The sequence below is a fragment of the Mustela nigripes genome, chromosome 3, assembly GCF_022355385.1.
Source record: "Mustela nigripes isolate SB6536 chromosome 3, MUSNIG.SB6536, whole genome shotgun sequence".
Lineage (NCBI taxonomy): Eukaryota > Metazoa > Chordata > Mammalia > Carnivora > Mustelidae > Mustela > Mustela nigripes.
Genome location: NC_081559.1, coordinates 94,171,369 through 94,183,783, shown reverse-complemented (window position 1 = coordinate 94,183,783; position 12,415 = coordinate 94,171,369). Strand labels below are relative to the sequence as shown.

Sequence of the window (12,415 nt, the reverse complement as noted above, 5' to 3'; positions counted from 1 at the left end):
ATTGTTATGAAGAGTAAATGAGGTAACACAAGTATTAATTATTAGTGGCACTAGTGAGTGGTAATTTTTTATTGCTTTGATTACTTTACATAAAATGTTCTATTTAACTTTTCTGTAAGTAATGTGTACTATCTCTTCTGTTCCTTTGGGGTTTTTTTTTTTTAGACCTGATCAGAAATTCAATGAACATATTAAGGATGATAAAGGTGAAGATTTTCAGAAACGATATATCCTCAAGAGAGATAACTCCAGCTTTGACAAAGATGATAACCAGGTAATCTGCGACAATTGCAGCTTTTTTCTGGGTGCAAGAATTAACACCAGTAGGTCATTTTCCCAAGAATTAATTGTCCTTGTTTCTTTAGATGAGAATACGTTTGAAAGATGACAGAAGAAGTAAATCTATAGAAGAAAGGGAAGAGGAATACCAGAGAGCTAGAGACCGAATATTTTCCCAAGATGTATGTACTGACTTAGATTTAGATCTCACTATTAGGTATATGTTAATTTGGATTATAGGAGCTCATTCCTCCTATCATCTATTGATCATTTAGTTGTAACCATATTTGTTATGTATAAAGTCACTTGTTAGGAATATTGAGGTCTGTCTTGTTCATATCAATAATTTAATAATTTATAAAATGCTACATTGCAGCAGTTATATAAATATTTCAAAAGTTGCATGCAGGTAGACTATAGGAGCAGTATATCAGACTGAGTATAAAGTTCGTGTAATTTTTTTTTCTTCCAGACTTCTCACAGACTTGAGATTTTAAGAACTTTGGTCATAGTCTACAAAATCATGTACTCTAAATTCTTCTCTGTAGTAGACTTTCCTCAATAAGTAACTTGTTTCTTCTTTGAAAATAAAACTAATTAGGAGCATCTGGATAGTTTCGTCAGTTAAGAGTCAATCTCTTGATCTAGGCTCAGGTCTTGATCTCAGGGTTCTGAGTTCAAGCTCCACATTGGGCTGTACACTGGGTATGACACCTACTTTTTAAAAAAACCAAATTAAACCAATTAATTTTAGTATTCTATCTGTTTTCTATTTTTAAGTGATTATATGAAAGAAATCTTTCAAGTGGCTAATTATTTTGTATATGTATTTGAGAAGAGATTCAGTTTGGCTTTACCAGTGTCTATTAAGTGTCTATTCTGTACAGTACTAGGTATTATTCAAGGATATATGAATGCAGGTAATCTGGGTTAACACTGCCAGAGATAAAAATTTCCTCAATATTATAAAAATAAAGAGTAACATTAAAATTAAACTATCAGTTAATATTCATGCAAACCTTATTGAGCACCAATAGTATGTGCTATATTAGGCCCTGGAGGACATATCCATGAACAACTAAAATGATTTATTCCCCCACACAATCCTATATATGGTAGATACTATCACTGTTTGGTTTTTACAGATAAGGAAACTGAGGTTCTAAGGGGCTAAGTAAAATAGCAAAAGATTGTGTAGATAGACAATGACACAGTTGAGATTTTAGCCCAGGTCTGCTATACTCAGAGCCTAAACTATATGTATTTCTCTCTCTAGTTTATGAAGTCTTAGCCCCAATAAATAGCCAAGTAATGACAATACAGTATATGATATGTGCAGAGACATGAAGGTAAAATAAAAGACACAGCTTAGAAGCAACACAAACCAGAACTGAGGCGTGAGGGAGAGAGTTGGGTTCCAAGAGGAGACCTAAAGGAACCCTCCAAGCATAGGCTCAGAGATAAAGGAGAACTTGACAGATAAGGACTTAAAAGATTCAGAGAAGCTGGACTATAGCATAGGTGACAAGAAGTGAGGAAAATTTAGAGAAGTAAGCAGGAAGTAGATGACATGACCATGAAAGCTGGTTAAGGTTGTTGGGCTTTTAGTTAGAGCAGGAGTCCGCAAACTTTTTCTGTAAACAGCCATATAATTAGTTTTTTAGGTTTTTAGAGCCATCCAGTCTTTATTGCAACAACTCACATCTGCCTTTCTAATGTGTAAGCAGACCTAGAAAATACATAAATGAATGGGCATAGCTGTGTACCAGTACAACTTTATTTGCAAAAAGAGGTGCCTGACCATAGTTTGCCATCCCCTGTGCTAGATCGTCAGGGAGCTATTAAGAAGAGAAGATGCGTGATCAGATTGACATATTAGAGAGACTTCTGTGGCTTCTGTTGTTTAAACTGGATGAAAGGGGCAAAAGTTGGTAGCTGGAAAACTAGTTGGAAGACTGTCATCATAATACAAGGAAGAATGGTGGTTGCCTGACCTAAGTTAATAGCATTAGAAGAGTTTGGCTATGAGCTACATTGACGTATAGCTCCTTACTCACTGCCACAGCCACAGCCAAACCACAGCTAAGCGAAGTATTAGTTGAGTGAATAAGGTAGAACCTATAGATTTGTGTATACCTTTAATATATAATCATGAAAATGGGTTCACTTGTTTAGAAGAGAATATTTGAATTTCCATTTAATCTGTACCACAAAAATGAATGGCTTCAAGATCTGTTGAAAGATCTTTATCTATTAAAAGAATGCATAGTACCTCCAAGCCAGAAATAATTTCATTATTACTTATTGTGTATCCTTGTCACCATTTTGGATTTTGTGGGCAGGGTGGGTAATGCTTTTTAAATATTATTACATACAATTTTGATTGTCATCATTGGTTTACAGATGCATGATGTATTTGACAAAAGCTCAACTTTTTATATCTATTCTTTCTTTCTAGTCCCTGTGTTCCCAAGAGAATTATATTATTGACAAAAGGTGAGGGAATTTTTAACATTCATTTGTTAACTATCTGACTGATGCTAATAAAAATAAAAATAAAAATAAAAATGTCTTATTAAAATGCCAACAGAATCCAAGACGAGGATGCTAGTAGTACCCAGCAGAGGCGTCAGATATTTAGGTACTGGAAGCATGTTTTCATGCTGTATTGAAAAATCAAAGCATTATCTTCTCTATTTTTTCCCCTTTTGTTCCTACTAGCTTCTCAAAGTTGTATTTCTAAATTGCAGAGTTAATAAAGATGCTTCGGGGAGATCAACAAATAGCCATCAAAGCAGCACTGAGAACGAGCTGAAGTATTCTGAACCACGACCCTGGAGCAGCACGGATTCTGACAGTTCTCTTCGAAACTTCAAGCCTGCTGTAACCAAAGCCAGCAGCTTCAGTGGAATCTCAGTCCTGACAAGAGGTGATAGTTCTGGGAGCAGCAAAAGCATAGGCAGGCTTTCAAAAACAGGTATAAATATTTGTCTAGAACTGTGCAATCAAACCATTAGTTTCCCTGTTGTGGTCTTACCTCTTTATTTATCCTGTGGCTTCTGCAATTATCCTAACATAAAATTCTTACCAGCAGTGCATTGAGCACCTCCGCAGTACTTAAGAGGTAATATATGTATCAACATTAGGATTCATTCTCTGTTGGAGAGAGATTTACAAACATCAGTTAAAGTAAAAATTCTCTGTTGTGACATAAACTTAAATCAAGTTAGTTCAGTGAAATGTCACATCTTATTTGAGTCCCCAGAGGTAGTTGGAAATTCTTCATTGCTTCTTTATAATAGGAAGGCCTCGTTTCTCACCCGAGATTATTTAACATTGATTGCATTTTCAGCTAATGCTATGAAATATTCATTGCATTTTTCATGATAAAGTCCTTCCTTGCTATTCAAAAAATCAATAAAATTGTCAAGAAGTTTCTGAGGAATTTTAAAACTGAGGAAAAATAATGTGATGTAATTATAGTTAAATGAGTAAAAATTTTAGTAGCATCCTCATTTTCTTAGTTTCTTTGCTTTTATAATGCCTTACATTTAGGCTCATACCTTTTCTCTTCACCTTCACCAAGTACTATAAAAGCATTCAGTACTATAAAAGCTCACATCTCTCTTAGAATCCTTATAGATCTTTATTTTTATCCCTAAATAAGCATTGAAAGTTAGCAAAAATGGCTCTCTATCTTTACCTATTTGGGTTAACCTAGACATATGGTATTGTACAGATAACAATCAAAGGGAGAGATTTGAAGGTAGCCAAGTATTTTTTTTTTAAACCTTATCTGTAGTCAGTTCTTTAAATTATTGAGGCTTATGAATTGCCCTTGTCACCCTTTCAGCTCATAATATGGTTATTAAAAATATCTTAGTGTCTATGATAGAATATTGCTAGAGATAGGTAAATTTTATTAATATAAATTATGCATATGCAAGATACACATTTATTTACAAAAATGGCCACTCAGTCATCACAGCAGAAAAAAAGTACTGTATTTTTGAGTATGTCACTTAGGCATACACTGCTAATTTAAACATTTTAAGATCATGTACTATTTGTAATTTATATTATCTTCAGAGATGAAAAGAAACATCACCTCTTTTAATAGGGAAAAAAATTTTTTTTAAAACTTCATTTATTTATTTGACAAAGAAATAGAAATTACAAGTAGGCAGAGAGGCGGAGGGAGAGGGGAAAGCAAGCTTCCTGCCGAGCGAGGAGCACAATGTGGGGCTCGATCCCAGGACCCTGAGACTGTGACCCGAGCTAAAGGCGGAGGCTAACCCACGAGCCACTCAGGCGCCCCAGGGAAAAAAAAATTTTTTTTTAATATTTTATTTATTTATTTGACAGAGATCACAAGTAGGCAGAGAGAGGGAGAGGGGAGCAGGCTCCCTGCCAAAGCAGAGAAGCCTGATATGGGGCTCGATCCCAGGACCCTGGGATCATGACCTGAGCCGAAGGAAGAGGCTTTAATCCACTGAGCCACCCAGGTGCCCTGGGAAAAATTATTTTTGATAGAGTTTGTATTAGTATTCATTTGGCACAACTTAAAATAGAAGTTATCCTTCAGAAGGCAGTGTATCACACATAAACATATTTGTATATTTCATTCATTAAAGATTAATTCTCCATTCCCGAGTCAACTCTTATTCAAAACATAATTAACTATATACATTTTCAAAATCTTTTCCTTTTTTTTTTTTTTTTAAGATTTTATTTATTTATTTGCCATCGAGAGATCACAAGTAGGCAGAGAGGCAGGCAGAGAGAAAGAGGAGGAAGCAGGCTCCCTGCTGAGCAGAGAGCCCAATGCGGGACTCGATCCCAGGACCCTGAGATCATGACCTGAGCCGAAGGCAGCGGCTTAACCCACTGAGCCACCCAGGCGCCCTCAAAATCTTTCCTTTTATTTGATTGTTTTATCCACTTTTTGCTGTTACTCTGAAAATCAGTGACATTTTCAGTCTCTAGGTAATAGAAAAGGAAATAAGATTGCAGGAATGAAAACAGCTAAAAATAAATTTTCAAATTTAGTGAGTGAAAAATAAATTTTAAACTGATGCTAATATTAGTACTTGGATTATTTTTCATGCTGTCTTTGTCCCTTGATATGATAAAAAACAGAAAGTTGACTTTACATTATAGGAAAATATTATGATTATGAGCTTAAAATGAAATTCTGCAGTGAAACTTCACGATTATTTCTCTTGATAGAGAACTTACCATTTTTGTTATCTCCTACACTATTAATCTTTCTGTGTTCTTATAGATAAGGGATTTCTGATATAAGAGGTTTTGGGCATTTGGCTGTGCTATGTTCTTTTTCCTGGGAGAAAATTATAATCTGTATATTAATCTAAAGTGGTAAAATGTACATAACCTTGTGCTTTGGGGAATGTGGGTAATGTGCTTTTTGTGGCTGTCTGTGGCTGATGGGGTTATAAACTTGCTTAAGTTGCATGTGGGCTATGACTTCTCTGACAACTTATGTGGTCATTTTGCTGTATTAAACTTTTTCATGATGGGGAGGGGAAACAAAATTATACAGTAAATCAAAATACCCAATGCTTTTATGTGGTAACCGCATGTTATGCAATGTGAATTTTATTGTTACATATTTAAAACCTGCACTTTTATATGAGGTTTAAAAAATCCATATTTTTCATTACTCCTCCCCTAGGTTCTGAGTCTTCTGGTAGTGTAGGGTCATCTACGGGCTCTCTTTCTCACATCCAGCAGCCTCTTCCAGGTACAGCTCTCAGCCAGTCTTCTCATGGCGCACCTGTCGTCTATCCAACTGTCAGCACTCATAGCTCTCTTTCCTTTGATGGTGGCCTAAATGGGCAAGTCGCATCTCCTAGCACTAGCTTCTTTTTGCTTCCCTTGGAAGCGGCAGGCATACCACCTGGCAGTATTCTGATCAACCCACAAACAGGTTGGTATCCAGAAAAAGGTGTTTATTTCAGTTGAGATAGCAGGAGTTATTGAAAAGTAAAGAATGTGTGTTATTAAATGTATTTTTTGTATATGTATTACCAGCTTTTTATTTTTCATGAGTAATTAGCATTTTCCCTAGAACTTCAATAAAACATTTCTGCTAGAAAATGTTCAAAGACATATTTATATCAGAAAGCATTTTCTCTTTGAAGCATCCAGATGTCATCTTTTAGGCCAAATAATGGCCTGACCATAACTTTAAAAAAAAAAAAAAAAAGTTCATTTTCTAGATATGAGATAACCACCATTGAAAGATCTTTACCTGATTTTAAAAGAATAAAAATTATCCTGGGGAAAATATTATGCATTTCATGAAGAAGGAGAAAGTGAGCAGCGCTTATTCATTATGTAATGAAGTAGGAAGAACCTATAAGTAATTGTTCTTCTGAATATGGTAATTGTTTTCTCCTGAGGAAAAGGTAAGGGGATTATTATTATTATTACTATTAGAAAAAAGAATTAGATATCTTTATGAATTAATATTGAACACACCTATTCTTGCAGTTAGGTAATAATTCTCATTTATTCAGCATTTACTGTGTGCTATGTAATGTGTTAGGGGCTTTAAATACATTATTGATAATCATTATAACCTTTTAGGTAAGTGAAATCCTCATACAGAGAATGAAATTGAACCTCAGAGACTCAAACTACAGTCATGATATGTTTTGTTATGCATGCAATATGAGCAAATATAGAAAATATGATCTTTTGAAAGTTCACATGAAGTCTTGGTCTCTATTCACAGTATTACAGCCCAATAATTTTGTGAGATAATGAAAACAATCTTATAAATCATTTGATATCCTTCCTTAGAAATTCTCACACCTAACTGTTGTGGTCACATCAGTATGGTCGTAGTTGGGCAAGGTAGGTACAGGTGAGAGTATCAGGGTCTCAGTGTGCTCCTGAACCTTTCTGTTTGTTGGTTGTAGAGAAGACCATGGCTTGGAACTCATTACCTTCAGATTTTTCGGTATCTCTTTTTAAGATCAAAAGTTGGAACTATTATTATTTCTATTATAAGAATTGAATAACTGACTATTCAGAAATTCAGTTTTTCCTTAATAACCATTATCTTCTTATCCTTCAGATTTATTATATTACTAAACTTCTTGTTTTCCTGAAGCAGGAAAGATGACTTAATGTACTGTTTATTATTATTTTTCATTCAAAACGTCTTAGTTAATTAGTTTTTGATAATAGAATGGTTCAACTGAATAGGAAATCAGAGTGAGCAGCTAACTGATCAACCTGAAATTGAATTGTAGTCTTTATTTTAAATGTGTCCAAAAGTGATCTCTGCTTTTTGAGAACAGCATTACAACATATCCAACTTTTCAGTCAGTCCTTAAGTTACTTTTTTTTTTTAAGATTTTATTTATTTATTTGACAGAAATCAAAAGTAGGCAGAGAGGCTTACAGAGAGAGAGGAAGGGAAGCAGGCTCCCTGCTGAGCAGAGAGTCCAATGGGGGTGGGGTGGGGGGCTCAATCCCAGGACCTTGGGATCATGACCTGAGCCGAAGGCAGAGGCTTTAACCCACTGAGCCACCCAGGCACCCCCTTAAGTTACTTTTAAAACACGCTTCCACCCAAATCTTCTCTACCATTTTTTTCATAATTATTTAACCAGCAATAAATACCCAGCATGACTTGTTTTCATATAACTAAATCATCAAGAGACTGATGAAAATTACTTGAATATGAAGGCCCTTTTCCTCTGGTTATCAGTGGAGCAGTATATTCTTCTCTCCCCACAGTTATTTTATTGTATTTCGTAAGTTTCAAAGAAAAATGGGGAGAGGGATTTACCATGGAAGAAAGGATATTATGAAAACAATTTTTAAAACTATTATTCAGTCAAATATCTCTTACTTTCTTCTATATTCCTCCCATTCTAAATGGATATAGCATAGTGTATTTCACACAGTCCTCTTCTTTTGTTTTCTTTTTTTTTTAAGTAAAATAATGTATAGGATAAGGAAAAATACTAATTTTTGTGAATTTATTTACATGTGCATTGAAAAAAGTATGGAAGAAGGTATCTAAATTGATAACTATAAGATTATTTTCTTTTGATCTCTATTTTTTGGTTATTTTCCCACAATAAAAATACTACTTTGTTTAGAACATATGTATAGAAAAGAGAATAGACTTTATTTTCTTGGGCACTTAGGATATCCCCCCAGTAATTAGTAAGCAATAACAACAAGCCTCAAAATCAATATTTAAGTTTTCTCTCTTAACTTAAGAATCAAGCTCACTGGAATTAAGAAGAAATTATTTTAGAAAATTCTTTAGAATTCAAAACTTATTTACAACTTTAGAAGTTTTTAAAATAAGGACTCTGGCATAGATCGAGTCCATGATTTGAAATTTGAAGCTGTCAACCATTTTTAATTTTCATCCACTGTTAATTTCACTAATCAAGTATATGCAGTGCAGTCTATAAATTAGCTCTTTCTCACCACCTCTTACAGGCTAGTTAATAATATTCCAGTATCCCAAAGTCAAGAATTTCTTCTTAAAACTAAAATGTGCAACAGCACTGCAGGACTGCAATCCTGTACCTGAGTCCCATGAGCAAGATTTCAGGATTCAGAGTTTTTCAAAAACTACTACGTATTATGAATAACTTCAGTAGGTTTTGGATCAGCACCCCTATAGTAAAATGCTGCAGCATAATTTTTACATATTTACACTAAGTTACAAAAATAAAGAGTATTAAAATAACCTCATGTAAGGTCAGACTTCTCTCCCCTGATGAGAAAATCTTTTGATTTTCAGAAACTTGGGTCTCTAGGATTGTGAATAAGGATTATAGACATTTTGTTATAAATTGTGCATGGAATGACCTATGTTCAGTCTCTATTGTAAGTGTTTTTTTCCTTCCTCTTTTAATTTTTCAGGTCAGCCCTTCATAAACCCAGACGGAAGTCCAGTTGTGTATAATCCTCCTATGACTCAACAACCAGTTAGAACCCAAGTGCCTGGACCTCCACAGCCACCTCTGCCACCCCCACCAACTCAACAACAAGCAGCTAATCACATTTTCTCACAGGTGCACATATCCATGATTATATAGTGCTAAGTTCATCTGCTTTTGCATGTTTAAGACTTAACTCACTAATTATAATTGGGGTAGCCCAACTATGTTTTAGAACTCTAATATTCTGTACCAGTGATGTCCTGTTCCCTGCTTGAAGGAAAAGAGGTTAACTTCACAGGATTTTTCAGCTAATAAATACAGAATATATGTTGGAAAGAAATAAATTTTGTGTCTTTATGAGCCTGTGTGGTGAGTATGTTCTCCCATTCTACAATAGCAAGAAATTAATAAAAACAATACTAAGATTATCCCAGTGAGCAAAGTAAGTTGTGCTAAGTTTCAACAGATTAAGAAGATAGAAAAGACTGAGTTGAGTTGCTCAAGTTCTATAAGGTACCCTTCATCCCACCTACCCTATGAAAGAGAGAGGCAAAAACATTCCAAATTAGAATTCGCAGAAGCACTCTTAGTAATGTCTTGAATTCGTATACATGTTTAGAGTTGACACATACGCTTTCCTGTTCTGGCTTTTCCCTTATAGGTGTGTTATTCATCCTTGGGGAACTTGATTATACCAGTGTAAACTCTTTTACTTTTATCCTATATTTTAAAGATTATGTAACATCTCAAAGACAGTTTGTACAGTTAGTTGTACCTCTTTTTCCCCATTAGACTATCTTAATATTCCACTGGTGAGAACTTGCAGAATACTTTCTGATGATGTATGAAAGAAGTATGATGAGAAACTTGAACTGGAGAGATTTCATTAGTTTTGCTCACAAGTCATATTGTTTGTATTCCAATGGTGAAGAATGTGTGAACAGTTTGATAAGATTATCAAATATTTTGATACTTGTATCGGTAATTGTACCTCTGGCAATGAAGACTCCTAATAGGCAAGGCAGTTGAAATAAAGTAGAAGGATTTCTAGATTTTTGCTGTGCTTCTAAGGCAGTACAAATATATGTAGAGAAAGTTGCCTAAAACTGTTTCCAAACAGTTCCATATCTGCTTCCCAGCCCCATTTGATTACAAACGCTCAGGTACACGTTAGACTCTGTAAAACTCCCTCCCTGGCCTTCTGTGCCTTGCCTTGTTTGGTCCTGAAGTGTTTTTCCTTCATCATGCTGTCATGTAGTTGTCTTTGTAGTCCTATGTATTTCACAAGGAGCTTTATAGGCGTGATTTTCATTTTATTCAGTAGAAATAATGTTTGGCAGACTCAAAAAAGTCTCAGGGTTTATCTATGGTTATATATTTCCGACTATTATCTCTTAGAAATAATTTTGTCTGATTCAAAGATGAGATGATCCTAAATGAAGGCAGGTTACTTTAGGAATAGAGCCTTAATGGATTGTGATTTGAATCTCAGGATATGCGTCAAACTACATGGCTGATTTTCCTGGCATTGCCTCAGGTGTTTCAGGTAACACATCATCAGATATCAGGAGAGAGAATTGATGAACAAATGATACTCAGTAACCATTTTTTTCACTGAGATAATCCACCCATGAAATTTCACATAACCAAACAAAATAATGCTGTGATTTCCAAAGGATTCAGATGGGCTACATGTCTTAAAACCAATCACTTCAAGTGGATGTTGTTTTGCAGCCAGTTGCAATTTAAGTAGGGCAAGAAGTGCTAAGGCTTTTTCTTTTCTAAGTGGTGTCAGAATTTCACTTTGATCTACCGGTGTTCTCACCCACGTTTGTCTCATGACTACTTGACACCTTGGGAGACATTAATTCATACCATTGGTGCTCCTAGGACTCCCCTTTCTTTTATCCCCCAGCAGTCTAAAGCTTTTGTTTCATCTGACACTTACATAGTAGGTCAGGATGTCTGGAAGAAAGTTATGTCTTAATAGTTGTCTGACTTAATAACAGATAGACTAGCCAGTACTTTGGGAGTTTTAGAGCTACTGAACCTCACTGAGTGTGATTTGTGCTGTCATCCATTAGGAAGCTTGCTAATTTCTGATTAAGAGGTTAGTGAGGGACCAGTGCTCTATAGATCTTTCAGCTTTTACCTTTTGTAGTACTTTTACTTTAATTTTAGATTTTTTTGTAGGATTCTGATATAAGCCTTACATTGATTTTGTGGTAGAAATACAACTCATCATTACACATCTTAGTTGTCAGAACAATTTCTTCTTATTTAGATTATTTCCTGGGCAGTCTTATTCAGTTCATTTATTTTGCCTTTATAAAGTATTCTTTTAGAAAATACTGTCCAGAGGGAGATTCATGTATGTACATTTTAACCGAAAGTAAGAGTTTTCACTGGATAAAATTACCTGGGTTCCTCTAGTGGTGGCTTTACATGACTATCTACAGGTCACTTAGCCTGAATGCCACCTATAACATGGATGACGAGTCTTCAAGCCAGTATGCCTATTACCCCTTTGGAATAAACTAGGAAATATAAATCCAAGACTGGGAAACTAAATCAGCTGCCAGTGTTAGCATAGATGGCCAGCTGTACTCCTTAAGGTTTAGAAATGATTAAAACACTTTTCATTTTTTTATAACACCTGTTTTTGAGTGTCCCTGGGAAACATAAAACTTATTTTTCTGAAATGCATGAGTGTTTCATTACCAAAAGAAATTTCAAGTAACTTCTTTTTCAGCTCCTAGCATCCACTCTTTCAATAAAAATTTTTAGTTGTAGGAAAAATATGTTTATCTTCCTTGTGTAGAAGAGATATGCTTGTGTGTATGCATGTGCCTGTATGTGTGTGTATGTATGTGTTACTCTTTAGGCTGTTATTCTTAATGGTACCCACAGTGTATTTTTCTTTAAAAATTCAGGCAGTTTGGTCCCAAAGAGTACTTAATCATGCCTTATCAAAAAGGCCAATTGGTATATGTAGTATATAAATTTTTATTATCTGATAATCGGTGAAGTTTTACTTTTATTTTACTGTCATAATGCTAAGTATAGCAACTCTTCCATCAAATAAGGAAGTAAGAATGAGTGATTTTGCTTTTACTGACTTAACCTGGGGGTTATAATAGTAGTATAGTATAGTAGTATAATAGTATATATAGTATATATATATATATAGTATA

General features: G+C 34.8%; 1 protein-coding gene across 11 annotated transcripts in view; it reads left to right on the top strand.

The window, feature by feature from the left end:
• R3HDM1 (R3H domain containing 1) overlaps positions 1-12,415 on the top strand; it is a 203,400-nt gene that overhangs the window by 106,891 nt on the left and 84,094 nt on the right. For 6 of the 11 annotated variants that reach the window (XM_059394383.1, XM_059394382.1, XM_059394381.1 and 3 more), the window contains 7 exons: positions 166-274; positions 366-461; positions 2,738-2,775; positions 2,870-2,920; positions 3,030-3,256; positions 5,975-6,229; positions 9,202-9,353. In XM_059394383.1, the coding sequence (XP_059250366.1) occupies positions 166-274; positions 366-461; positions 2,738-2,775; positions 2,870-2,920; positions 3,030-3,256; positions 5,975-6,229; positions 9,202-9,353 (928 nt within the window). The remainder of the gene's footprint in view (positions 1-165; positions 275-365; positions 462-2,737; positions 2,776-2,869; positions 2,921-3,029; positions 3,257-5,974; positions 6,230-9,201; positions 9,354-12,415) is intronic. The other 5 variants (XM_059394388.1, XM_059394386.1, XM_059394384.1 and 2 more) reach the window with 3 other exon arrangements.